Below are 25,244 nucleotides of genomic sequence, written 5' to 3' on the forward strand. Positions count from 1 at the left end.
TTAGATCGTAAATTCGGAAAAAAAAAAATTGGAAAAATTACACTTGTAGTTTTTTTAAATTTTCTACATGTGCATTTTTTTAGTTTTTTTTTTTTATTCAAATTTGAATGTTAAAAAAAATTCCAAAAATTTTTAACTCTCTGCTAACTTGAGGAATGATACTGAAGTCAGCAGACGTCTAACAATTTTTGAATTTTCTTTTAGACCGTAAATTTGCAAAAAAAAAAAATTAGGAAAAATTGCACATGTCGTTTTTTTAATTTTCTACATGTGCATTTTTTTATGATACTGAAGTTAGCAAACGTCAAATAATTTTCGGAATTTAAAAAAAAATAATAAATTATAAAAAAAAAAAATATTTTGAAAAATTGCACTTGTAGATTTTCTTATTTTCTACATGTGCATTTTTTTAGTTTTTTTTTTTTTTTTTGCAATTGATTTGGTGAAAAAAAAAATCCAAAAATTGTTGATTGCCTGCTAACTTCTGGATCGTCATTTTTTTAGTTTTTTTTTTTCCTAATTAAATTTTTAGAAAAAAAATTCGAAAATTTTGAATTGTCTGCTTTCAGGAATGATACTGAAGTCAGCAGACGTCTAATAATTTTTGGATTTTCTTTTAGACCGTAAATTTGAAAAAATTGCATAGATAGTTTTTAAAATTTTCTCCATGTGCATTTTTTTATTTTTTTTTTTTTCTTAACCAAATTGTTAGAAAAAAAATTCAAAATTTTTAAATGTCTGCTAATTTCAGAATCCTCCTAAATTTTCAGTACCTGACCTACCAGATTCTTGCATAGGTTTTCAAATTTCTCAAGGTTGTTTTCTGCGAGCCTAAAAAGTATCATACTATATATACTTAAACAGCAATAGTATACTTATATATCTATAGTTAGTTTCAGAGCAGTCATTTTGAGTCATGCTCATTTTTCAAGTGGTGGGGAGCGGGACCAGGTGTATTTCAAAACCTGTACTCACTTAACTATCCCATATTTTATTATTCCTAAAACTCTGACTAACTTGAGTAGTCGTACAGTGACCATTTGCTTCATTTTTTCGCAAACCAAAATCTTTTTCACTAAATATTCGCCGCAAGTCTCCATCATACGGAATATAAACTTGCTTTGCTTGAAATTTAAACGCCACATCATTTTAAGGTGAGTTTTTTTACAATACTTCCATCAGCGAAAATTCTAACCAACAAATTTTTAAATTTATTAAAATTACTCCTATTAAATTTATTTTTAGTCGCGAAAGTAAAAGTCATGATAAGCAAAAAATTATTTATTTTTATTTTATATAAATTTCAATAGCGACAATTATTTTTTTTATTTTATTTTATAACCGTATAAGTAATTAGGGGTCTTATGGCTTTAAGTTGTCGTGTAAATTATAAATGAATTTTATTTAAACCGATTAAAGAAAAATAATTATTTAGCAATTACGTACTATAGTACTTGGAATACTTTGACGCACGTAAAAGAGAGACAGAAATACCGAAAAATTTATACCTGCTGATTTTTCGCTTACTCATCTGACCCTTGGGATATTTTCCATAAACTTGACAATAGAAAGCCATTCGCTCAAAATTACCTCCAGTAAATGTACAGCCGAGCCTCGAAAATTTAATGATTTTTCTGATTCTTGGACAATTCATAGCCTCTGGCTACCGAGTTACGACGCTGATAAATTCCTAGAGTTTTGAACCCTAAAATAAATTTAAATAAACAATTTAATAAATGATCCTGAAGTTAGCAGACATTCAAAAATTTTTTAATTTTCGTATTTCAAAAAATCAATTGTAAAAAAATAAAATAAAAATATGCACATGTAGAAAATTTAAAAAACTACAGGTGCAATTTTTTCAAATATTTTTTTTTTATCTTCTATCGTCTAAAAAAAAATCAAAAAATTATTAGACGTCTGCTAACTTCAGTATCACTTGAATAAATATTTACTATTATTTGAATAAATTTTCAGTAAAAATGTCAAATACGGAGCGCATAATTGATGATGCATCCAGAAATGGTATTGGGGAAAACGGACCATCCGGAATGGAGCCAGAAGGTGTCATTGAGTCTAACTGGGATCAGATTGTCGAGAGCTTCGATGACTTGAACTTGAAGGATGAACTTCTTCGCGGTATCTACGCTTATGGTTTTGAAAAACCTTCGGCTATTCAAGCTCGCGCTATTCTCCCGTGCATCAAGGGACACGACGTGATAGCCCAAGCCCAGTCTGGTACTGGTAAAACCGCAACATTCTCAATCTCCATTTTGCAACAAATCGATACGTCGATCAATGAGTGCCAGGCACTTATTCTCGCTCCAACTCGTGAGCTCGCCCAGCAGATTCAGAAGGTAGTCATTGCTCTTGGAGATTTCATGAATGCCAAGTGTCATGCTTGCATCGGAGGAACTAACGTGCGTGATGACATGCGCAAATTGGAACAGGGAGTTCATGTTGTCGTGGGAACTCCTGGTAGAGTTTACGATATGATAAATCGACGTGCCCTGCGTACCAACAACATCAAGATGTTTATTTTGGATGAAGCTGACGAGATGTTGTCTCGTGGATTCAAGGATCAAATTCACGATGTCTTCAAGTTACTTCCGACAGAAGTACAAGTTAACTTGCTGTCTGCTACCATGCCGACTGATGTATTGGAAGTATCGAAATGTTTTATGCGCAACCCGATTAACATTCTTGTCAAAAAGGAACAACTGACACTTGAAGGTATCAAGCAATTTTACGTCTTCGTTGAGAAGGAAGACTGGAAGTTGGAGACTTTGTGCGACTTGTACGATACTTTGAGTATCACTCAGGCTGTAATTTTCTGCAATACTCGTCGCAAGGTCGACTGGCTCACTGATAACTTGCACAGCCGCGACTTTACTGTCTCAGCCATCCACGGAGAAATGGAGCAGAAAGAGCGTGACATGATTATGAGACAATTCCGTACTGGATCTTCTCGTGTTCTCATCACGACAGATATTTTGGCACGTGGTATTGATGTCCAGCAAGTATCACTTGTCATAAACTTTGATCTTCCATCAAACCGTGAGAATTACATCCACAGAATCGGACGTGGTGGTCGTTTTGGACGTAAAGGAGTGGCCATTAATTTTATTACTGAAGATGATAAACGTACTCTGAGCGACATCGAGCAGTTCTACAACACCCACATCGATGAAATGCCAATGAACGTCGCTGATTTAATTTAAGTCTACCTGTTGGCTATAATAAATCATTTAGCATCGAAAAAAAATTTTTTTTTTAATAAAACAAAAGTCCAAGAATAAACTCTCAGCTAATTTCAATAATAATATTCCTGTATAATATTATTTATACTAAATAATTTGTACAAAGTTAATTCATTTATTTTTTTTATTTTTAATAGAAAAAAAAAGAGAAAAATTGTGTGTAAGTAAAATTTATTATTATTTTTTTTTTTTTTATAAATTCCAGGACATGTCATATAATTATCGCAGTAATTACTGTTACCACTACATAAATATTTATAATAAGTAATATAAATTTGATACAAAATATTAATCTTCGCTAAATAATAATTATGTCCTAGGAGTTAAACTTTATAATTATTTTGATATCTATACACCAATTTGAATAAAAATTATTTTATAAATACAAAATTAATAATTAAATCACTTAAACAACACAAAAATTTTATTTATCGTCATATCATTTTTTTATTTTATCATAAAATATTTTATCATTTACGAAATTAAAACCAAAGTAAAATCGACTTAGTATAAATAATTATACTAATATTTAAAATAAAATATAATAATTAGCGGCATCCGCACATAGAAGCGCTCACTTCTTTAATTATTTTATGTGCAGCCTTATCTTCAGCCAACCAAAATAAAACGCTGGATGCTGAGTATTTTATCGGCGCGCATAGCGGGGAAATAGACGAAAATCGGTTGATCTTCATCAAAGACTTAAGCTGACCATGTACAGTAGCATTCATAGAACTATCCAAAGGATACTCGCACTTGCCAATACAATCCCGAGCATCGATTCCATTCGGCGCAATGACCCAGTCCTGGTACCCGATTTCTTTGAAGTCAATATACAAGTCCCGTAACTGGCACCGCTCTGCCCGATCTTTGACCACCTGCTTTTCTTTGTCATTCAATTCGTCACTATAAAAACTTCTTTTATATCTCAGACTCATTACTGGACTACAATCCCGGCAAGTAGTCGATCCGGTGTTCGAATCTTTATAATAACCAACAGCGAAAGCAAATTTATCCGGCTCTCCATAAAATCCAGCGATGCCGATTGCCTCTGGCTTGACTCTGTGACTGGAACTGGGCCCAGATCCATCAGATTGGTTGTCATAGACCGGCATTGTCACGATTTTCAAGCCATTGTTTAGTGCCGGGTTGTCCATCCACCACTGGAAGCAACTGGTGATGTTGGTAACAATCCATCCTTGATAGTCAGCCTCGACGATTTGCGAGTTAGCATAAATATATTTCGTTTTATAGATGCTGTCATTTATGAAAACTCTGTAGACTGTGATGTTGAATGGCAGACCCTGGTAACGATCCAATTTCTGAGAATTGTCACGATAAAGACGTAGATCAGCGGATGACAATTCTTGGGTGTGGTTTAGAAAGACATCAAACCACATTCGCCGGATTACTTTCTTCTCGGTGTGGTGCTGAGCAATATAACTTATTGACGTGTCGCTCTGATTAACTTTGTGATAATCGTAATTAGTCGGGTCATACGACGTGTAATTAGCGTTAATTTTGTTAACAGTCTTCGAGTAAATGTTCATCAAGTAGACAGGAGCTGATCGTCTTTCTATTCTAGGCTTCACAATATTCTCTGGCTTCTTCGGTAAGCCCATTAGTTCCAACACATATTCACTATTAAGAGTTTTGTAGTCCAGGTCCTCTAGAGATTTAAGTTTTGACTCACATGTGCAAAAAATAGTAATTAAAATTAATGCTACTAATTTATTCATTATTTATTTTTAATGTAATTTATTTAAGCAAACTGCGCTTGGAAAATTTAATTTATTTCCGTTTACTTCCGAGTCTACTTAAGTACTGGCAGCAACTGGATCCTGGATGATAAATTACTGAGTATATAAAATTTTAATTACTTATCCCCTCTTATTTGTTGTCCATTTTAATGACCTCAGGAGCTGGTCCACAATAGCTTTAGTACCTGGAACTACGTCATCATAAATCTGATGATTTATTTGTTTTATTTTCAGGATAAATGTATTGTTGTACCCGCATACTTATCAGTTAATTTACTATAAGGTGTAACATGACATCATCAAGAAAGATCATCATCCTGGGCTATAAGACCTAAAAGAAAATTTATTTAGATTTTTAATTTCAAAAATTTTTTCATGTCCTCGTACTTTTTCGATGAGCTTTTGGTACCTGTACAATAATTTATTAATATTAATAAATTTTTGTATCAACATGTAATGAGTGTGAATGTACCAGACATCAGAAAAATTTATGATCCAGAAGTTAGCAGGCAATCAACAATTTTTGGATTTTTTTTTCACCAAATCAATTGCAAAAAAAAAAAAAAACTAAAAAAATGCACATGTAGAAAATAAGAAAATCTACAAGTGCAATTTTTCAAAATATTTTTTTTTTTATAATTTATCATTTTTTTTAAATTCCAAAAATTATTTGACGTTTGCTAACTTCAGTATCATAAAAATTTAAAATTATATATAAATAATAAAATAATATTTTTAAAAATGCATTTATTAATTTTTAAATTTTTTAAATGCGCATTTTTTTTTTAATTTTATTTTCTTAATTATTTGTTCTATTTATTAATAATTTTAAATTTGTCTGATGTCTGGTAGATTAATGATACTGAAGCTAGCAGACAATTACCAATTTTTGAATTTTTTTTTCCTCAATTTGATTGAATCAAAAAAAAAAAATTAAAAATATGCACATGTAGAAAATTTAAAAAACTACAGGTGCAATTTTTTAAATACATTTTTTTTTATAATGTCATTTTTTAAAAAAATTCAAAAATTATCAGACGGTGGCGAACTTCAATGATACTGAAGTTAGCAAACGTCAAATAATTTTTGGAATTTAAAAAAAATGATAAATTATAAAAAAAAAAATATTTTGAAAAATTGCACTTGTAGATTTTTTTATTTTCTACATGTGCATTTTTTTAGTTTTTTTTTTTTTGCAACTGATTTGGTGAAAAAAAATCCAAAAATTGTTGACTGCCTGCTAACTCCTGGATCATGAACTTGTGATGCTAAAGTTAGCAAACGTCAAATAATTTTTGAAATTTAAAAAAAATGATAAATTATAAAAAAAAAATATTTTGAAAAATTGCACTTGTAGATTTTCTTATTTTCTACATGTGCATTTTTTTAGTTTTTTTTTTTTTTTGCAATTGATTTGGTGAAAAAATGAACTTATGATACTGAAGTTAGCAAACGTCAAATAATTTTTGAAATTAAAAAAAAAATGATAAATTATAAAAAAAAAAATATTTTGAAAAATTGCACTTGTAGATTTTTTTATTTTCTACATGTGCATTTTTTTAGTTTTTTTTTTTCAGTGTCATGCTGCATTCACACTCATAACATGTAGCGTTAAATAAATTGTCATACAAATTAACAATAATTTGAAATTTGACCCAAGAACAAACTAGCGCGCCACCTGTTTAAAATTTCCAAAGCTCAGCAAACCAACATGACAACATTTTACCACCAGATCCAGTTGTCAGTTGTCATTGATAATGAAAAATAACCTCAGCAATTGTTTAAAAAAATAAAAATGGCTGAAGAAAGCAATCAGACAAGTGACAATAATCTCGGCCGTTACTTTGACAGCTCGCACACAATATTTGATGAAATAGTTTCAAGTAATCTGCCACCCGGAGCAACATCAGCACCAGCACCAGCACCCGCACCATCAATGCTGACATCAGTAACCACTGAGTTGCTTCCAGCGAGTGATTTATTTAAACAAAATGATCTTTTCAACAACGAGAGGTCCATAGAATCCAGCGCCGTGGACTATCATCGCGATGCCTGGATCCCCTGTGACAAGACGCGTAAAATTCTACGCACGATAGCAGCATCAGGTAACAACAATCATGACCGCGAAAATCTAACTATGCCTGGTCTGACTTTGCAGAATGACATGACTGATCCCATAAAGGACGCGACGATCCACTACCTGGGTATTGATGAAATAATTCACCGGAATATATCAACAGCTTCCGATGTCACTCAGGACGAACGGGGTCTTCGTAATTTAATTCAATCTGAATGCTACCGCGCAGCTGTCAATTTGACAGGACGATTGCTGGCAATTTACGGTCAAGGTTACGGTAAAATAAATTATCCAAGTAAACATACACCTCATTCATTGCAACTGTGGTACACGCGTCTGGCTTTGCTGTCAAAATTACGGCAAGTTGATGTTCTGAAAGCTGAGTCTCAGCCTTTTGGTAATTTAGATAAACCGGATATGTATTTTATTTATTACCCGGAATTGTATGGAACCAGACATGGATCGATGGCTTCATTTGCCTTCAGATTGCTGCTGGCCGAGTTACCGAACTACTGGGGCGACTCCAAGGAAGCCATTGACAATTTGTACAAACTGCTGGCGACTATTGACCAGATCCTGAGGAATTTAAACGACGGACTGGCAGAAGAAGGCGGACATGCTAAATTCAGTGACAATGAACGGAATGATTCGATCAGACTGTGGACTGGCAGAAAGTCTAGAGTATTGATTTCCATAGTGAATTGCTCATTGAGCATCAAAAATTTTTCCCTGGCCATCGACGTGCTCGAGGACCTCTGCTTGATGCCCAGCTGGACAGCAGAGCAGCTGGAGATACTCAAGTCTTCTTGCGGGCGAGTTTACTTATTTCTGGGTGACGTTACCGCCGCGGAAAAAATATTCGCGGGAATAAAAGAGGCCAGAGATGTAGCCAGCGGCAATGGAAAATCCCCGACGATGAGGGAACTTATTGACAGGGGACTCATGGCCGTGGCCCAGAACTCCTTTCAGGATGCGTACAACTGTTTCAAGATCGCTTCCGCCTCGGACCCTTCGAATGTCATGCTGATCAACAACATGGCGGTCTGTCTGCTCTACAGCGGGCAGTTGAAATCCGCGGTCCAGCTTCTCGAGACAGCTGTCATGCGGAACCCGATAAAGAGTCTGCAGGAAACTGTTCTGTTGAACATCAGCACGCTCTTTGAACTCCACACCACTCACTGCAAGCAGTCGAAGCTCCAGCTTCTGAGGCAAATGAACAGATACAAAGGGGATGCTACTGATATTTCCTGTTTGAAGTTGGCTTAGTCATCGTTAAATTTAAAAATAAATGAATATTAATATTAATTGTATGCTGTATTAATTAACAAATAAATTATAAATAATTTAAAAATATTAAATATAATTTCTGAATAGGGTAAACGCACCAATAGGTTGACGGTTAAGCAGACTCTCATGTTTTTTAATCGAAATGAAGCAATAAAATATAAATAAATTATAATAAAATGAATTATACTTAAGCAAAAATGTTTAATTAACTAGAAAAAAATAATTAAAACTTTTTATAACGTAGTGGTTGATTACAGAAAAGGAAAATTTAAGAAAAAGTCAAAATCCCCAGTAGATGGACGAAATCTCCAATAGATGGACAGCCAATACCAGTAGATGGACACTTCTTGCAAATGATATTTTCGTCTTCTTATATATGGGGCATTCCACGCCAAATCAACCACTTTTGAATTCGACACCTTTAATTTGGCTGAAAATTTTTTTTCTTTTTCTACCCTATCAAAAACGTTTCTCATAATTTTTTCAAATTTTTTCACCCAACCGAAAAAAAGTTATAAATTTTTGAAAAAAATGGCTTTTTTTATTTTAAATAGCTATAACTTTTTCAAAATTCGACTGATTGGAACGTTTTTTTTTTTCAAAATTTTTGTTTTTAAATGTACTTTTTGAAAAAAAATACAAAAAAATTATTGCAACCTATTTTCATTGTTTTTTGTAGATTTTTAGAAAAAATCAAAAATTTTTCGATGTTTACCATTTTTGGTTTTTGATTTTTTTTTTTTATATGAAACTTTGACATTTTCTGCAGATCCTCAAATTTTTTCAGAGTGATGTTTTTTCGATTTATATTTTTTTTTTCCAATTGAAAAAAAAAATTATTTACAACTAGCCTTATTTCTCATAACACCATGCTTAAAATTTTTAAGAGTGCTCAGAAAATTTTCAAATTTGGAAAAAAAAATAAAAACAATAAATTTAAATGGTAATGTTCGAAATAATTTGAATTTTGTCCGAAAAATCAAGTTTAAAAATAGAAGGACCTTCTGAATAATTTTTTTGTATTTTTTTCTGAAAACTACATTTAACAACGAAAAAAATGAAAAAAAAAAGTTTTCGTTTGGGCCATTTTTGGACAGATGCTGGCCATTCAAAAAAATTCCTTCTACACTCATTGTTTTATGGTTAAAAGAATTTTTTTTTTAATTGCCTAAAAATTTTTATGTTACATTTTCATCCCTAAATTTTATTTAATCGGTTATTAAAATAATATTCGTCCATCTATTGGTGTATTTACCCTAATAAATAATTAAAATCTTTAGGGTTTCCAGCTCAAAAAACTGTCTTGAAGTACAATCTGTTTAAAAATACTATTGCTGGTACTCGGAGTAGTTTTTCTATTTTTTTGTGCCTCCAAAATATACGCGACCTTCTCCTTGGCTTCACTCCTAGGAATGTCACCTCGCAAACTCAGCAGTCTTACCAAGTGATCATCAGTCATGTCCGGATACTTTTCCACCAGCGAGTGGAGATCCAGGGTCAGAATTTCGGCATCCTCGCACCTGAGAACCTCCGCCAGTCTCTTGATGATCTCAAAAGGGGAATCAAAGTTCCCCACCTTGGGTGCGATGCGCACAAAAAAATTTTTTAGTTTGTCTGCTTCGCTCATGATCTTGGAAGTGCAGGTCAAGCACTCGTCGTAATTCTTCAGTGATATTTTTCGTGACAACATCGCCGAGATGTATCTCTTGGCAATCAGATTCTGCGCCTCATTTATTACATACTCGAAATTTTTAACCCTCAGGTGTCCGTAGTCCTGGAAATAATCTTCCAACGTAACGCAAATTGTTTCGACGGCAATTGAAGTATTCAACCACTTGGGTGTCAACAAATCCTGGAACTGAGGTTCTAAATCCAGCAGCGACTCTTCTAGTAAAATAGCAACCGTTTCATTACGCAGCTGCTGATAGTTAGCAAGCAAGTTTTCAAATTTAACTGCCGCATCAGTGGTGGCGTTGGTCACCCAGTACAATTGTTTCATCTGCTGCGCCAACTCGACATACTGGAGACAATTATTCACTACCGTGATCATATGGTGGGTAAAATACGGCACCTGGCTACGGTCATCAAAATGTTTTGCTTTGAACTCCATTATAGCCTGCCGATACATCAGACCATATTTGTTGACCTGCTCGATGCAGACAACCAGAGCCTTGGCGGTCAGGTCAGTGCTGATGGTCTTGGTGACCTGCAAGTTCTGATCAATCATTTGGAAAATTATAACTGGTGCTGCGGTATGATAATACGTGTCCTGAGCTGAAGACTCTGGCGCTTTTCCGCTCCACCAGTCAACTTTCTCCGTCTCCAACGTCTTCTTCATCCAGTCTTCATAATTCTGGCACATGTTCCTCAGATATTTTTCCTGCAGCTCATCGAGGATTTCGACAGCCAGCAGATCCCCGATTTCGGAAATATTTATATTCAACTCCGGGTGCATCATCAGCTCGGTACCAGGATAAGTGTTCATGATCCAAGCAAGCAGGGACACGTACTCGTTGCCTTCAAGCCCATTGGCAATTATGTCTTTCAGGTGCTGAGACAAACTGTCGTGGTACATGCGCACGAATTTATTTACTATGTCGTAAGAAGGCGGGAAACAAGGACCGCAAAGTGTTTTTACGACCCGCAGATCTTCCAGGATCAATTGGCGAGTGAGTTCCAGATACCGGACAAGCCACATTTTGTTGTCAGCCCGTTCGTCAACTTGAGTCCCTTCGATTCGGTTCGCAACAGACTTCTCCAGAGTCTGCATCGCCATTTCCTTCCACTTCTTGGGACGTCCTGGTGGAATGAATCCCGATTGCCGCTGACGCTGGATCGCGAACTGATCAGCTTTTTCCTCGCGTTCAATTATCCGTAGCGCTGTCACAATAACTGTCGGCTCTTTCCGTACAGTATTCAAGGTACGACTCAGCACAAGTTTTATTTGCTTCTCCATCAACTGGGACAGGGTCTCCACGTCCTCGAAGTAGGCTTTGAGCATCACTTTGTCAGGTAGCGACTGGTTGGGCAGCTTGTGTAACTCGTAGAGTAAATCGTCTCGGGAATTCTCCAAGTCCATGAGACTCTGGTGAGCGTGCAAGAGCTTGCCCTCGTTTATCCACTGCTTTGTTTTTTCAACGGACTCGGGCACGGTGAATATGTGCTTGAGATTTTCTTTTGCTGTGACATACTGGGAGTGACGCATGTTCTCCTCTTGAACCGGCTGTAACTTGGTGTTGAGTTCAAGCGCAGAACCAAAGGACTGGCCTATGAGATCCAGCTCTTCTTTTATGGATGCGATAGTCGACAAGGAGGTTTCCAGCTGATGAAATCCCACACGGACTCCATCCAACTGACTCTGCATCGCCGTCTTGAGCATGGTTTCAACTGATGCTTTTTTGCGAGTGATGCGGCGCTTGTATTGCTCAACTTTTTCCAACTGACCTGGACGCTGGAGCATGTTGATCACGTGCTTGGTTGCTGTTGCTTTCGCCTGCTCTTCCAGCTTCTGGAGATCCGTCATATTTGTCGTTGAAATCATTTTTATCTGATGATTACATTTAATTAGTTCATATATATTTAAATAAGTGGACTAGAAAATTGTTTACTTACGATATTATTATTTTATAAATTTGACAGATGATTAAATATTTTGGTAAATAAAGATGTCATCTGATGGCATAACAACTGCTGACTTTGCCGTCTTTGGATAGTAGAGGTTAAAAATGATAACCAGCATGGGGATTTTAAAGCGCATGCGTTGCATTTTGGTAGATATGTGGGTGGATGTCTGATACACAGATTATGATGACACTGATGAATTGATGATCCTGATAATTCAAATCCTGGGTCCAGACTTCCATCACAGAGATTCCTGATGATACAAATAATCAGTCACCCAGATCCCGGTGTCAAAAATTGACTTTCTTACAGAATGAGTGAAAATGTAGCAGACATAAGACAATTTTTGAATTGGATTTAAAAAAATTAAACAATTAAATTGATAAAATGAAAAAAATGTATGAAGTGATTTTCAAATTTTCTAAAAGTCTATTTTTAAATTTTTTTGGTGAAAGAATTTTACTTTGATTTTAAAATTTAAAAATTGTCGGTGTCTGCCCAACTTACTGTCATACTTACGGACCATAAATCTTGAATGGAAAGGAAAATGTTGATCAAGATTTCCGATGGATTTTCTTAGACAGTAACAAGTTTTACGATCCTGAAGCTGGCAGACGGTTACGAATTTTCGAATTTTTTTTTCAACAAATGAATTGCAAAAAAAAACTGAAAATATACACATGGAGAAAATTTAATAAACTATAGGTGCAACTTTTCAAAATATTTTTTTTTTAATAATTTATCGTTTAAAAAAATGTAAAAACTGTCAGACGTCTGCTAACTTCAATATCATACAAGTTTTAGTTTTCTATGGATTTTCTATCGATTTTCTATGACAGCAACAAATTTATGTTTTCTGTCAATTTTCTATGGATTTTCTATCGATTTTCTATGACAGCCAACAAATTTTTGTTTTCTGTCAATTTTCTATGGATTTTCTATCGATTTTCTATGACACCAACAAATTTATATTTTCTATCAATTTTCTATGGATTTTCTATGGATTTTCTATCGATTTTCTATGACACCAACAAATTTATATTTTCTATCAATTTTCTATGGATTTTCTATCGATTTTCTATGACACCAACAAATTTATATTTTCTATCAATTTTTTATGGATTTTCTATGGATTTTCTATGACAGCCAACAAATTTTTGTTTTCTATCAATTTTCTATGGATTTTCTATCGATTTTCTATGGATTTTCTATGACAGCCAACAAATCTTTATTTTCTATCAATTTACTATGGATTTTCTATCGATTTTTTTAAACGCTGACGCTAAAAATTCAAAAATTCGCGCACGCGCATTGCCAAAACTGTAAACTTTATCCAGTGGCTCGATCTTTGAACGTTGGTAGAGAACTCTTTGATTTTTTAGCTGCCACCAGCTGCCACTGTAAATTTATATCTAACCTGTACTGTCATTTGTCTTGACTGATATAAATTTATATTCAACAAACATTCTTATTAATCATCATTCACCTGTCACTTCTTAATCAACGAAATAACTCGACATGGTAAATATATTTCTATTTCTAATACATTATTAATGTTGTCACCAAAAAAATAATTATCATTCGCAGGCTCAAGAAGTTGAAGAAACCATGAAACGAATCCAGTCTCACAAAGGTGTTGTGGGTACAATTGTTGTTAATTCCGAAGGTACTTTTTATTAGTCAGCAAATCATTTGGTTAAATTAACAATTAATTTATTTATTTATTTATTTTGTCAATGTATAGGTATTCCAATAAAATCAACCCTTGACAACACCACGACAGTACAATATGCGGGATTGATAAGCCAGCTATCAGACAAAGCGCGTTCTGTCGTCCGTGATCTAGATCCAACAAACGATCTGACATTTTTACGTATTCGGAGTAAAAAACATGAAGTAATGGTTGCACCTGACAAAGAATTTATATTAATTGTCGTGCAAAATCCAGTTGATTAACCATCGCCTTGTAGTTTATTTATTATTCCAAATTAAATATAAAAACAAAAAAAATAATTCACAAATTTTACACTGAAAAATTATGATCTGAAATTGCCAGACAATTTAAAATTTTTGAATTTTTTTTTCTACAATTAATTACGAAAAAAAAAAAAAACTTAAAAAATGCACGTGTAGAAAATTTAAAAAACTAAAAGTGCAATTTTTTTAAATATTTTTTCTTTTTATAATTTGTCGTCTTTTAAAAATTCAAAAATTAGTAGATGTCGGCCAAATTCAGTATCATGAAATATTAATGATCCTTAAGTCCGCAGACAATTCAAATTCAAAATTTCGGGATTTTTTTTTGGACAATTAAATTTCAAGAAAAAAAAAACTAAAAATATACACATGTAGAAAATTTAAAAAAACTACAGGTGCAATTTTTTCAAATATTTTTTTTCTTCTGGTTTATGGTCTAAAAAAAAATCAAAAAATTATTAGACGTCTGCTAACTTCAGTATCATGAAATATTATGATACTGAAATTAGCCGTCTAATAATTTTTGGATTTTTTAAAAAACGATAAATTATGAAAAAAAAAAATTGCACTTGTAGTTTTTAAAATTTTCTACACGTGCATATTTTTAGTATTTTTTTTCTTCAAATTTAACTGTTCAAAAAAAATTCAAAAATTTTTAATCTGTTAACTTCAGGATCGTGAAAAATTAGCAACCATCACTTTGAAAAAAAAAAAAATATTCACTATTAAAAATTATTTAAAAAATTTTCATTATTTTTATTCAGCTGTGCAGTTTATTGCACATGAGAGTAAACCAAAATTATCGAGTATCAAATTTATCTTGCAATAATTTTTTTTTGTTATTCTATTATTTAAATTTTTAATGTAAGCAATTATATTTATTGTTAGAATAATAATAATAATAAATAATTTATCTTCACCATAATTATCATTAAATAAAATAAACTAATTAATTACTAAAATTAATAATTGTTATTTATTTCATTTAAATTTATTACATTCATTTTTTTAAGTTAAAAAAAAATCAGAGGGGTCATGGATTTTTCAGACTTATTTATTTATCAAAAGTTTGGCCATTAATTCCGGTAGTAAATATCACATATATATGTTGTATATTTAAAATCAATAGGGAATTGAATTTATTTTTATAGTTTAGTCGTCTGACATGAATTTAAACCGAGGCCGGGATTCGAACCCGAGTTCCTTCAAGTATCAGACCTGCGTTTTTTGTACTTCGTCGCACTGCGTCAGTTATATTGCGTATTAGACTGATTCAAAAAAATCGACTATTTTTTTTTTTTCTTCATTATATCGAAAATATTGTTGGAAATGACAAAAAAAAAAATACTGTGAAAGTTTGAGCTCTTAATATTAAAATTAACAACTGCAGCATCGCGATTTTCTATTTCCCGTTTAAATAACATGGGAAAATTTATTTTTTAAGCTTTGGAATTTTGTAGCTCTCGGTGGGACCAATACTTTCAAATGTTCAAGACATATTCTTATGGGAAATTTGACGCTCTACAAAAAAAGTCTCTTATAATTTTTCGATATTTTTATTTCTTCAAAAGTAATTCGAAGTTAAAATTAGATTGACGATAAATTTTTACATTTTTTAAATTTTTTGACGCAACCATCAACTTTATCCGAAAATTTTAGAGGACATTTTTTGTAGAGCATTTTATTTCCTACAACTTATCTCGGAGAAAATTTTCGATATTTCTCATAAGTCGTAAGTTATTCGCAATTAACTGAAAATTTAATGTAATTAATTTTAAGCAACAAAATTTAGATTATTTAAGAAAATTTTCAGTTAATTGCGGATAACACACGACTTAAGTGAAATATCGAAAATTTTCTCTGAGATAAGTTGTAGGAAATAAAATGCTCTACAAAAAATGTCCTCTAAAATTTTCGGATAAAGTTGATGGTTGCGTCAAAAAATTTAAAAAATGTAAAAATTTATCGTCAATCTAATTTTAACTTCGAATTACTTTTGAAGAAATAAAAATATCGAAAAATTATAAGAGACCTTTTTTGTAGAGCGTCAAATTTCCCATAAGAATATGTCTTGAACATTCAAAAGTATTGGTCCCACCGAGAGCTACAAAATTCCAAAGCTTAAAAAATAAATTTTCCCACGTTATTTAAACGGGAAATAGAAAATCGCGATGCGGCAGTTGTTAATATTAATATTAAGAGCTCAAACTTCCACAGTATTTTTTTTACGTCATTTCCAACAATATTTTCGATATAATAAAGAAAAAAAAAATTAGTCGATTTTTTTGAATCAGTCTACTGTGTATATTTATTTTATATATAAAAATATAAAAATATTTGTATGTAAAATGTAAATGCATGAGTTTACGTATCATAAATGCAACTTTAAATGTTAGTATAAAAATTTTAATTATTAATAGAATGTAAAATACATTTAAATATTTAATGAATCAGACTGTCTAGTCGCCTGAGGCACTTGCGAGTTTTTAGAGAGAGTAGGGTGGAAAAATTTGTAATAAACAATCATACAGATGATCCCCAGCACGAATGGCACAATACATAAACAAATAACGAGTATGTAGTAGCGTAAAAATAATACAGTCTTGTAGTCGGCGATCGCCCAGACGATGCACGCGGACACGTTCTCGATTCCGCATATTGTGTAATAAAATATGTGCTTGTAAAATGTCGCACCCTCTGCTGGTTTCAAGTAAGTGAAGACGTAAACTACGCCGAGTATTGCGGAAAATAAATGGTAGCCAATTCGCTCGTAAATAGTTATTGGTGTGTGTGGATCTCTGCTTTGATTCCGGCAGAATTGTATTACTCCTGCTGGTTTACTTAGGATCCACAGTGTCATTATAAACCAGTGGATGAAACAAAATATTGTTGTGTAGATGGTAAATATTGCTGCTGCTGCACTTATTGATACTATTCTTGATACTGAAATTCATTTATTACAATTAAAATTAAAACTTTAATTATAGTTTATTATTATTCTATGATAGAAATTATTTTAAATGAGTACCCACAACCCATAGCTCAAATAAATTTCTAAAAAACTTCAAACTACAGTTTAAAAAAAATTTATTTTTAAAAACCACCAAAATAACTCATTATTTTGAATTCCTCATTAAATTTCCTGTGGAAAGAGTACCCACAACCCATAGCTCGAATAAATTTTTAAAATACTCATAAATAGAGTTTACAAAAAAATTACTTTTAAAAACCACTAAAATAACTCAATTTTTTGAATTCCTCATTAAATTTCCTGTGGAAAGAGTACCCACAACCCATAGTTCAAATAAATTTTTGAAAAACTTAAAACTAGAGATTAAAAAAAATTATTTTTAAAAACTACTAAAATAACTCATTTTTTGAATTCCTCATTAAATTTCCTGTGGAAAGAGTACCCACAACCCATAGCTCAAATAAATTTTTAAAATACTTATAAATAGAGCTTAAAAAAAAATTATTTTCAAAAACTACCAAAATAACTCATTTTTGGAATTCCTCATTAAATTTCCTGTGGAAAGAGTACCCACAACCCATAGCTCAAATAAATTTTTAAAATACTCATAAATAGAGTTTACAAAAAAATTACTTTTAAAAACCACTAAAATGACTCATTATTTTGAATTCCTCATCAAATTTCCTATGGAAAGAGTACCCACAACCCATAGTTCAAATAAATTTTTTCCCCACCCTCATAGAGACAAATTAAAAAATACTCATTACAATAATTAATTATTGTCAGCGAAGTAAATACATACCAGTAATAAAAAAATGCCAAAGAAATTGTATTGCTTGACCAGCACAATTAATATTCTCTTTATCACCTTGTGCTAATCTAATTATCCTGTGATAACTGGACATCGCCCAGCCCATGCTGCCCAGAGAACTTATAATACTGATTAATTGGTGGAAAACTAAGTAACAAAAAAAATAATAATTGATCATTATCATCACACATTATTACAGATAATAAATAATACTCACAAATAGAGTCAACAGTAACATTGCCATCATAACTGTAAATAATAAGAGTCAACTGAAGTACCAGATGAGGAGCAGCTTCCAAAAAACATTCAAAGACTCTCAGTAGTGAGATATCTTGCTCCTCTTTTAACATTTTAACATAATATTTTTTTTGTCCATAATTGTCTTTATCTTTACGGCACTGATACGACTGGCAGGCGTATTTAAGACAGTCAAAATAACGCAGCACCGGCGCTAATTGGAACACGAGAATAAATGGACAGCAGAGTTTTAGTTTTAGGATCCGTTTTGCCAGCGTTTGCTTTTTTACTCCCTCTGCCTTCGACTGTCAATAATAATAATTATTAATTATAAACAATTAATTTTATAAATAATAGGGTGACCCAAAAAAACAGACTATTTTTTTTTTCGAGTCTCTTCTGAAAATTTGTTGGTTTAAGATGTTTCAAGACGACTCTCCAAAAATCAGCTCGATAAAAAATTTTCAAGAGGTCGCTCACGAATTTTGAAAATATAAAAAATCATCGAAATTAGGATTTTTTTGTTCTAAATTTCTTCTTTCTCGTGGCAGCTATAGTTTATATTTATGAAATCATGACTACCCTGAAAATTTCAGCTCAAAATTAAAATATTTAAATGTCGCTCAAGAATTTTGAATGTTTCCGAGTACTGTCTCTTGGATGTTTTCGAGCGACCCTTGAATATTAATAATAAACCTTCTCAATTTTTTTACCATCAATTTGTATCATAATGAATAAAAATACAATCCGAGAAATAGAAATAATAAGTTATTTACATACTTTTTTATTTTTTAATTCAATTTTTAGGTTTTTTTAGCTGATTCAAAACTTACCCAATTTTATTGTTTAAGACTGTCCTGTATATTTTCGGTTATGCAAAAGTTATATTTAAGTGAAATGACAGTAATTGAGTTATAAAAAAATACAAAAACTAATTCAAAGTATTAGTTACATATTATCAGTTAATATTCAAAATTCTTGAGCGCCGTTTAAATATTTAAATATTGGGCTGAAATTTCAGTATAGTCATAATTTTACAGATATAAAATATTGCTGCCACGAGGAAGAAAAAATTCAGAAACAAAAAATTCCAATCATTTTTGATATTTTCAAAATTCTTGAGCGACCTCTTGAAAATTTTTTATCGAGCTGATTTTTGGAGAGGCTTCTTAAAAAATTGTAAGCCACCAAATTTTCATAAGAGACTCGAAAAAAAAAATAGTTGGTTTTTTTGGGTCACCCTAATAAATATTAAAAAAAAATAAATTTACCTCTGAGTCCTGCTCATACATTCTGATACTGACAATAATATTAATGAAAGACGGAATAAATAAGAATGCGGTGGTGATAAAAAAATATGTAAATTGTCCTTTCTCGTAATATCTCCATGATAAATTTAAATCAGTACACAAATCAACGATATGAGTTATTATTGATACGAATATCAAGAAAATGTCAAATCGAGTGACAAGTGCTTTGTTGTCTGGTACATCAGTAACATCAGCATTGAAGTTTGGTATGGGAAAAACTCCATCAAGTTCACAGTTGTCACTTGGATCATGTTCTTGTGATCTACTTTTTTAAAAATACTAGATAATAATTGTGTCCAGGATAAAAAATATTTTTATAAATAATTACAGTTTTCTCATATGAAGATTCGATTCCTTGTCGAGATGATTTAATTCCATTGAGCAGACTTTCAATTATTTGCGGAGTTTTCAGTTGAGTATTTTTTTTTATAGGTACTGAGGTTTTTAATTATAAATAATACATAGCGGATGATTAATTGGTGATGAGTAAACAAAAAATAAATTTGAAAGCAAACAAAACTATAAATGGTTATATTTTGTATGACATGTAGATATGGTGTGTTGTAGTTACATAGAAATGGAGATTTTAAAATGACACTGAAATTAGCCATGATCCTGAATGATACTGAAGTTAGCCGACGTCAAATAATTTTTGGATTTTTGTTTTTTAAATATAAATAATAAAAAAAAAAGTATTTTGAAAAATTGCATATATAGTTTTTTCAGTTTTCTACATGTGCATTTTTTTAGTTTTTTTTTTTTCTTATAAATTTGTTGTAAAGAAAAATCCTAAAATTATAAATTGTCTAGTAACTTCAGGATCATGATCCTGAAGTTAGCAGACATTTAAAAATTTTTGAATTTTCGTATTTCAATAAATCAATTGTAAAAAAAAAAAATAAAAATATGCACATGTAGAAAATTTAAAAAACTACAGGTGCAATTTTTTCAAATATTTTTTTTTTATCTTCTATCGTCTAATAAAAAATCCAAAAATTATTAGACGTCTGCTAACTTCAGTATCATGATCCTGAAGTTGACAGGCAATTAAAATTTTTGAATTTATTTTTCAATAATAGAATTTAAAAAAAAAATATGCACAGGTAGAAAATTTAAAAAACTACAAGTGCAATTTTTTAAAATATTTTTTTTTTGAAATTTATCGTTTTTAGAAAAATCCAAAAACTATTAGACGTCCGCGGACTTCAGTATCACAATAAGCCGACGTCTAACAATTTTTGGATTTTTTTTTCAACAAATAAATTTAAAAAAAAAACTAAACCAAAAAAATGCACATGTAGAAAATTAAAAAAGCTATAGGTGCAATTTTTGAATTTTTTTTTTCAATAATAGAATTTAAAAAAAAATATGCACAGGTAGAAAATTTAAAAAACTACAAGTGAAATTTTTTTAAATATTTTTTTTTTGAAATTTATCGTTTTTAGAAAAAATCTAAAAACTATTAGACGTCCGCGGACTTCAGTATAACAATTTTTGGATTCTTTTTTCAACAAATCAATTTAAAAAAAAACTAAACCAAAAAAATGCACATGTAGAAAATTAAAAAAGCTATAGGTGCAATTTTTGATTTTTTTTTTTTTTTTTCAAATTTACTTGTTCAAAAAAAAATCCAAACTTTTTAATCGTCTGCTCACTCCAGGATCATGATTTAAAAATAGAAATCTCGATTTTTAAATTTTTTAAAATTCTTTTCATGCATCTTACAAAATTTTTGTCTGTCAGTTCAGTATTTACTTTGTTAATTAAAAATAATTATATATTTTAAATATTTTACTAATGAGTGAAATAGCTGACAGTTGTCAGTTTTTTCAAATTTTATAATAAATGAATAAAATGTAAGTGGAGTAAAAATTAAAAAATGCGCATTTCAATAAATGCAAGATCCGTACGCGCATTTTTTTAAATTTAAATATTGTAATTTATTTAAAATATTCCTTCTAAATAACAAATATCCCAACTGACAGTCGGGAAAAGAAAATATGATACTGAAGCCGTCTAATAATGTTTGAATTTTTTTAAAAATCGATACATTAAAAAAAAATATATTTAAAAAAATGCACATGTAGTTTTGTAAATTTTCTACACATGCATATTTTTAGTTTTTTTTTTTTTATTTTATTTGTATAAAAAAAAAATTCAAAAAAATTTAATAGTCTTTTAACTTCAGGATCATAAAGAAATTCCTGTCACTAGCATCTAGTTCCATACTTTTCGTTTTGTTTTACCGCCTCATATATTTAGTGACATTTTTTTTATAATTTTGGCAGCCCGCAAAACAGACACATGGACATTTTTATTATTATTATTTAAAAAAAAAAATACAGCTGTTTCATTATTGTAAATTAGAATTTGAAATCTATTTTGCTATAAATATAAACATGGAGCAAACAAACGAATTTTTGAGTGAAACAAATGTTTTTTCCCAGTACATTGGAATAATAATTGCTGTCTTTGTGATTCTTCTAACTCTAGGTAATTATTTTTATCAATGATCATAAATTTAACCATAAATAAATAAACCGAAAAATAAAAATTATAAAAATTTATTTAAGACAAACGTATTTCATAGTATTTACAATAATTATAAAACATCAGTAGTATTATAAATAAAAAATACGCACACAATACATTGTAATAATACATGTAATACAAAAACGAGTACATATCAATTTTTTTATCAGTTTCAGTTAAAAAAAGTTATTACTGTTGCTTATAATAATAAAATCATACTAGAAATTTATGCATTTGACACTTGCGAGTCTTATAATTTATTTTGTGCTGATTAATTTTAAATTTCCATGTCCACATATTTTTGGTTTTTGAATTAATATAAAAAATTATTTTCAGTTTTCTTCACATGGCGGAAAAGAAAATCTGCAGGACGCAGTATTCTGGTCACGGGCTTGAGTGATGCTGGAAAAACTCTTCTGTACGCGCGTTTAGTCCATGATAAATTTATTGAAACCTATACATCTGCAAAAGAAAATATCGGTGATATTGATGTCAATGATGTGAGTTTTTTATTTTAATTACAATAAAATTTTAATTTTTTTACTCGAGTAACTTTGACTGTCATAAGAATTTGAATACTGGAAAAAATTGGAGTCACTTTTGAATTTTTGGTTTTAATTTTTAAAAAATTATGATCCTTAAAATTTTCGGATTGTTTTTCACAATTAATTCGAAGAAAAAAAAAAAACTAAAAATATGCACATGAATAAAATTTTAAAAACTATAAGTGCAATTTTTTATAATTTGTCATTTTAAAATAAATCCAAAAATTATTAATCGCCGGTTAACTTCAGTATCATAAAAAAATATGATACTGAAGTTAGCCGCCGTCTAATAATTTTCTGATTTTTTTTTAAACGGTAAAATATAAAACAAAAAATATTTGAAAAAATTGCACCTGTGGTTTTTTAAATTTTCTGTGTGCATTTTTTTATTTTTTGTTTTTTGTAATTTGTTTGTTGAAAAAAGAAATCCAAAAATTTTAAATTGTCTGTTAACTTCAGGATCATTAAAAAAATATGGTACTGAAATTAGCAGACGTCTAATAATTTTTGAATTTTTTTTTTAGACGATAATCTGTAAAAAAAAAAATATTTGAAAAAATTGCACCTGTAGTTTTTTAAATTTTCTATATGTGCATATTTTTAGATTTTTTTTTTTTTTGTAATTGACTTGAAAAAAAAAATCCAAAAATTACTAACTGTCTGCTAACTTCAGGATCATAAAAAATTATGATCCTGAATTAGCAGACAACTTAAAATTTTCGGATTGTTTTCCACAATTAATTTGAAGAAAAAAAAAAACTAAAAATATGCACATGAAGAAAATTTAAAAAACTATAAGTGCAATTTTTAAAAAAATTTCTTTTTTTATAACTTGTGATTTTTAAATAAATCCAAAAATTACTTTTATTTTTACATGACTTTAAATTTCCATAAACGTCATAAAAATTTGAAAAAATAATAAATTATAAAAAAAAGAATTTGAAAAAATTGCACCTGTAGTTTTTAAAATTTTCTACATGTGCATATTTTTAGTTTTTGTTTTTTTATAATTGATTCGTTGAAAAAATTCCGAAAATTTCTAATTGTCTGCTGACTGAATCATAAAAATTCAAAATTTTTAAATTTTACTTTGGCGGGTCAGAGTTACTCAGAGGTAATTTATATTTTTATTTATAAACTATACTGGCAATATTTAAATTTATGTGCAGTTTAATTTTTAATTAAGTCAATTAATTGTTATTTATATTTTTTTTTCAGAAAAGTCTACAAGTAGTCGATATCCCTGGTCATGAACGTTTACGATACAAATTTATTGATAAATATAAGACACAGGCTATTGGTTTAATTTATGTGATAGATTCGGTTTCTATACAAAAAGATATACGTGATGTTACTGAGTAATTAAAAAAATTCATATAAATTACTAATTATCTATACTGCAAAAAATTTGCAGTGAATGCGGATTATCTCCGTCAAGTCGGAGCAGATGACTGTAATTATTTAATTCCCTGAGTAAAATCAACTCCGAAGGGGAATTTATTTGAATATTAAAACTCCGGATTTAAATAAAATCCAGATCACTCCGAAATTTTACTAAAAAAAACAAACTTCTTTTTGACTCCATATGCGGATTGTTTTTTTTTAAAACTTCGAGTGATGGAGTAAATTTGAATTTAAATAAAATCCGCAATCACTCCGAATTCACTTCCGATTTTTTGCAGTGAAATGATAAATTACAAAAATTAATTTTATTTTTTCTTATAGATTTTTATACAACATACTGACAGATTCAAAAATTCAAAAGATTCCCGTGTTAATTCTCTGCAACAAACAAGACCAAACTATGGCCAAAGGCAGTGCTGTCATTAAAACGATGATTGAAAAAGAAATGAATCTAGTTCGCGTTACTAAATCCAATCAATTAGAAGCAACTGACGCTACAACAGCATCATCTTTCATCGGAATACAGGGAAAAGATTTTGAATTTTCTCATTTGAATACCAAAATTGAATTCGCTGAATCCAGTGCTTTTGATAAGGAATCCGATACTTCTGCTGATATTGTAAAAGTTAATGATTGGCTTGAAAAAATTGCTTAATTACTTGAAATTTTAATTACTATTATCAATGTCTTGTCATATTTTTTTTATATACTTAATGCTCATTTATTTTATTAATAAAATATAATATTTCCTTAGATAATTTTTTATTAATTAATCTCCCTCTTAATTAATTATTTTAATAAATAAATCAGTAATTTTTTTATGATCCTGAAGTTAACAGATAATTGATAATTTTCGGATTTTTTTTTCAACGGTTTAATTTAAAAAAAAAAAAAAACTAAAAAAATGCACATGTAGAAAATTTAAAAAACTATATGTGCAATTTTTTTAAATATTTTTTTTTTTATTATTTATCGTTTCAAATTGAGTTCAAAAATTATTAGACGTCGGCTAACTTCAGTATCATAATTTTTTTATCAATTAAAAAAAATTCGCTCGTTATTTAAAAAAAAAAATAAATTGGTAAAATTTACATTTTAATTATTAATTAAATAATTTAATTTTTTTGTCTTAATTTCGCTGTCACTAAAATTAATTAGAAATTTATCAATTAATTTTTCTAAAAAAAATAAGAAATTAATTTTTATATTAATTAAATATAGAAATATATGAAATGAAAATTTGAATTACTTTTAAATTTAAATCACAAATAAATATCACTCATATATTTTATCAGCTGATTTACGAAATATCAATACTCGTTTATTTTCAAAAAATGTAAATTTATTTTTTTCATCTTCACTAAAAAATCACAAAAAATTTTTGAATACTCAGTAATCACTTTTTAAATTGTAACCTTATAAATTACATAAATTTTCATTATATTTTTTTAT

General features: G+C 30.1%; 7 protein-coding genes across 8 annotated transcripts; 4 read left to right on the top strand and 3 right to left on the bottom strand.

The window, feature by feature from the left end:
• The first annotated feature begins 915 nt into the window (after window positions 1-915).
• On the top strand, window positions 916-3,300 carry LOC130675064 (eukaryotic initiation factor 4A-I-like). Its single transcript, XM_057480526.1, has 2 exons — window positions 916-1,154; window positions 1,978-3,300. The coding sequence occupies exon 2, from the start codon at window positions 1,983-1,985 to the stop codon at window positions 3,219-3,221; it is 1,239 nt and encodes a 412-aa protein (XP_057336509.1). The 5' UTR covers window positions 916-1,154; window positions 1,978-1,982; the 3' UTR covers window positions 3,222-3,300.
• A 508-nt stretch (window positions 3,301-3,808) lies between these two features.
• On the bottom strand, window positions 3,809-4,882 carry LOC130674969 (bone morphogenetic protein 7-like). Its single transcript, XM_057480424.1, has one exon. The coding sequence runs from the start codon at window positions 4,880-4,882 to the stop codon at window positions 3,809-3,811; it is 1,074 nt and encodes a 357-aa protein (XP_057336407.1).
• Window positions 4,883-6,728: 1,846 nt separating this feature from the next.
• LOC130675062 (trafficking protein particle complex subunit 12) lies at window positions 6,729-8,947 on the top strand. Its single transcript, XM_057480524.1, has one exon. It carries the CDS (start codon window positions 6,816-6,818, stop codon window positions 8,361-8,363), a length of 1,548 nt encoding a protein of 515 aa, XP_057336507.1. The 5' UTR covers window positions 6,729-6,815; the 3' UTR covers window positions 8,364-8,947.
• On the bottom strand, window positions 8,386-12,148 carry LOC130675061 (exocyst complex component 3). Its single transcript, XM_057480523.1, has 2 exons — window positions 11,997-12,148; window positions 8,386-11,931 (listed from the first exon to the last, which is right to left on the bottom strand). Exon 2 carries the CDS (start codon window positions 11,923-11,925, stop codon window positions 9,661-9,663), a length of 2,265 nt encoding a protein of 754 aa, XP_057336506.1. The 5' UTR covers window positions 11,926-11,931; window positions 11,997-12,148; the 3' UTR covers window positions 8,386-9,660.
• Window positions 12,149-13,377: 1,229 nt separating this feature from the next.
• On the top strand, window positions 13,378-14,930 carry LOC130675193 (dynein light chain roadblock-type 2). Its single transcript, XM_057480734.1, has 3 exons — window positions 13,378-13,526; window positions 13,593-13,671; window positions 13,750-14,930. The coding sequence occupies exons 1-3, from the start codon at window positions 13,524-13,526 to the stop codon at window positions 13,959-13,961; spliced, it is 294 nt and encodes a 97-aa protein (XP_057336717.1). The 5' UTR covers window positions 13,378-13,523; the 3' UTR covers window positions 13,962-14,930.
• A 54-nt stretch (window positions 14,931-14,984) lies between these two features.
• Window positions 14,985-19,867, bottom strand: LOC130675188 (XK-related protein 6). Of its 2 annotated transcripts, none has more exons than XM_057480728.1 (5): window positions 19,640-19,867; window positions 19,273-19,573; window positions 17,982-18,306; window positions 17,756-17,911; window positions 14,985-16,925 (listed from the first exon to the last, which is right to left on the bottom strand). In XM_057480728.1, the coding sequence occupies exons 1-5, from the start codon at window positions 19,687-19,689 to the stop codon at window positions 16,417-16,419; spliced, it is 1,341 nt and encodes a 446-aa protein (XP_057336711.1). In that variant the 5' UTR covers window positions 19,690-19,867; the 3' UTR covers window positions 14,985-16,416. The 2 variants fall into 2 exon arrangements, with proteins under 2 accessions (XP_057336711.1, XP_057336709.1); XM_057480726.1 differs by having other exon boundaries at window positions 19,273-19,576.
• Window positions 19,868-21,607: 1,740 nt separating this feature from the next.
• On the top strand, window positions 21,608-24,542 carry LOC130675192 (signal recognition particle receptor subunit beta). The gene is made up of 4 exons (XM_057480733.1): window positions 21,608-21,804; window positions 22,180-22,343; window positions 23,607-23,746; window positions 24,114-24,542. The coding sequence occupies exons 1-4, from the start codon at window positions 21,711-21,713 to the stop codon at window positions 24,445-24,447; spliced, it is 732 nt and encodes a 243-aa protein (XP_057336716.1). The 5' UTR covers window positions 21,608-21,710; the 3' UTR covers window positions 24,448-24,542.
• The last annotated feature ends 702 nt before the right edge of the window (window positions 24,543-25,244 follow it).

Source organism: Microplitis mediator, chromosome 9 (genome assembly GCF_029852145.1).
Source record: "Microplitis mediator isolate UGA2020A chromosome 9, iyMicMedi2.1, whole genome shotgun sequence".
Classification (NCBI taxonomy): domain Eukaryota; kingdom Metazoa; phylum Arthropoda; class Insecta; order Hymenoptera; family Braconidae; genus Microplitis; species Microplitis mediator.

Excerpts from the sequence above, each read along its gene's own strand:
- LOC130675064 (XM_057480526.1), top strand. The coding sequence starts at position 1,983 with ATGTCAAATACGGAGCGCATAATTGATGATGCATCCAGAAATGGTATT.
- LOC130674969 (XM_057480424.1), bottom strand. The coding sequence starts at position 4,882 with ATGGGCTTACCGAAGAAGCCAGAGAATATTGTGAAGCCTAGAATAGAA.
- LOC130675062 (XM_057480524.1), top strand. The coding sequence starts at position 6,816 with ATGGCTGAAGAAAGCAATCAGACAAGTGACAATAATCTCGGCCGTTAC.
- LOC130675061 (XM_057480523.1), bottom strand. The coding sequence starts at position 11,925 with ATGATTTCAACGACAAATATGACGGATCTCCAGAAGCTGGAAGAGCAG.
- LOC130675193 (XM_057480734.1), top strand. Across the intron at positions 13,672-13,749 it reads AATTGTTGTTAATTCCGAAG|GTATTCCAATAAAATCAACC; the intron begins GTACTTTTTATT and ends GTCAATGTATAG.
- LOC130675188 (XM_057480726.1), bottom strand. The coding sequence starts at position 19,689 with ATGGAATTAAATCATCTCGACAAGGAATCGAATCTTCATATGAGAAAA. Across the intron at positions 19,577-19,639 it reads AATCTTCATATGAGAAAACT|TAGATCACAAGAACATGATC; the intron begins GTAATTATTTAT and ends TTTTTAAAAAAG. Across the intron at positions 16,926-17,755 it reads TTGGCATTTTTTTATTACTG|TATCAAGAATAGTATCAATA; the intron begins GTATGTATTTAC and ends AATGAATTTCAG.
- LOC130675192 (XM_057480733.1), top strand. The coding sequence starts at position 21,711 with ATGGAGCAAACAAACGAATTTTTGAGTGAAACAAATGTTTTTTCCCAG. Across the intron at positions 21,805-22,179 it reads TGTGATTCTTCTAACTCTAG|TTTTCTTCACATGGCGGAAA; the intron begins GTAATTATTTTT and ends AATTATTTTCAG. Across the intron at positions 23,747-24,113 it reads GATATACGTGATGTTACTGA|ATTTTTATACAACATACTGA; the intron begins GTAATTAAAAAA and ends TTTTTCTTATAG.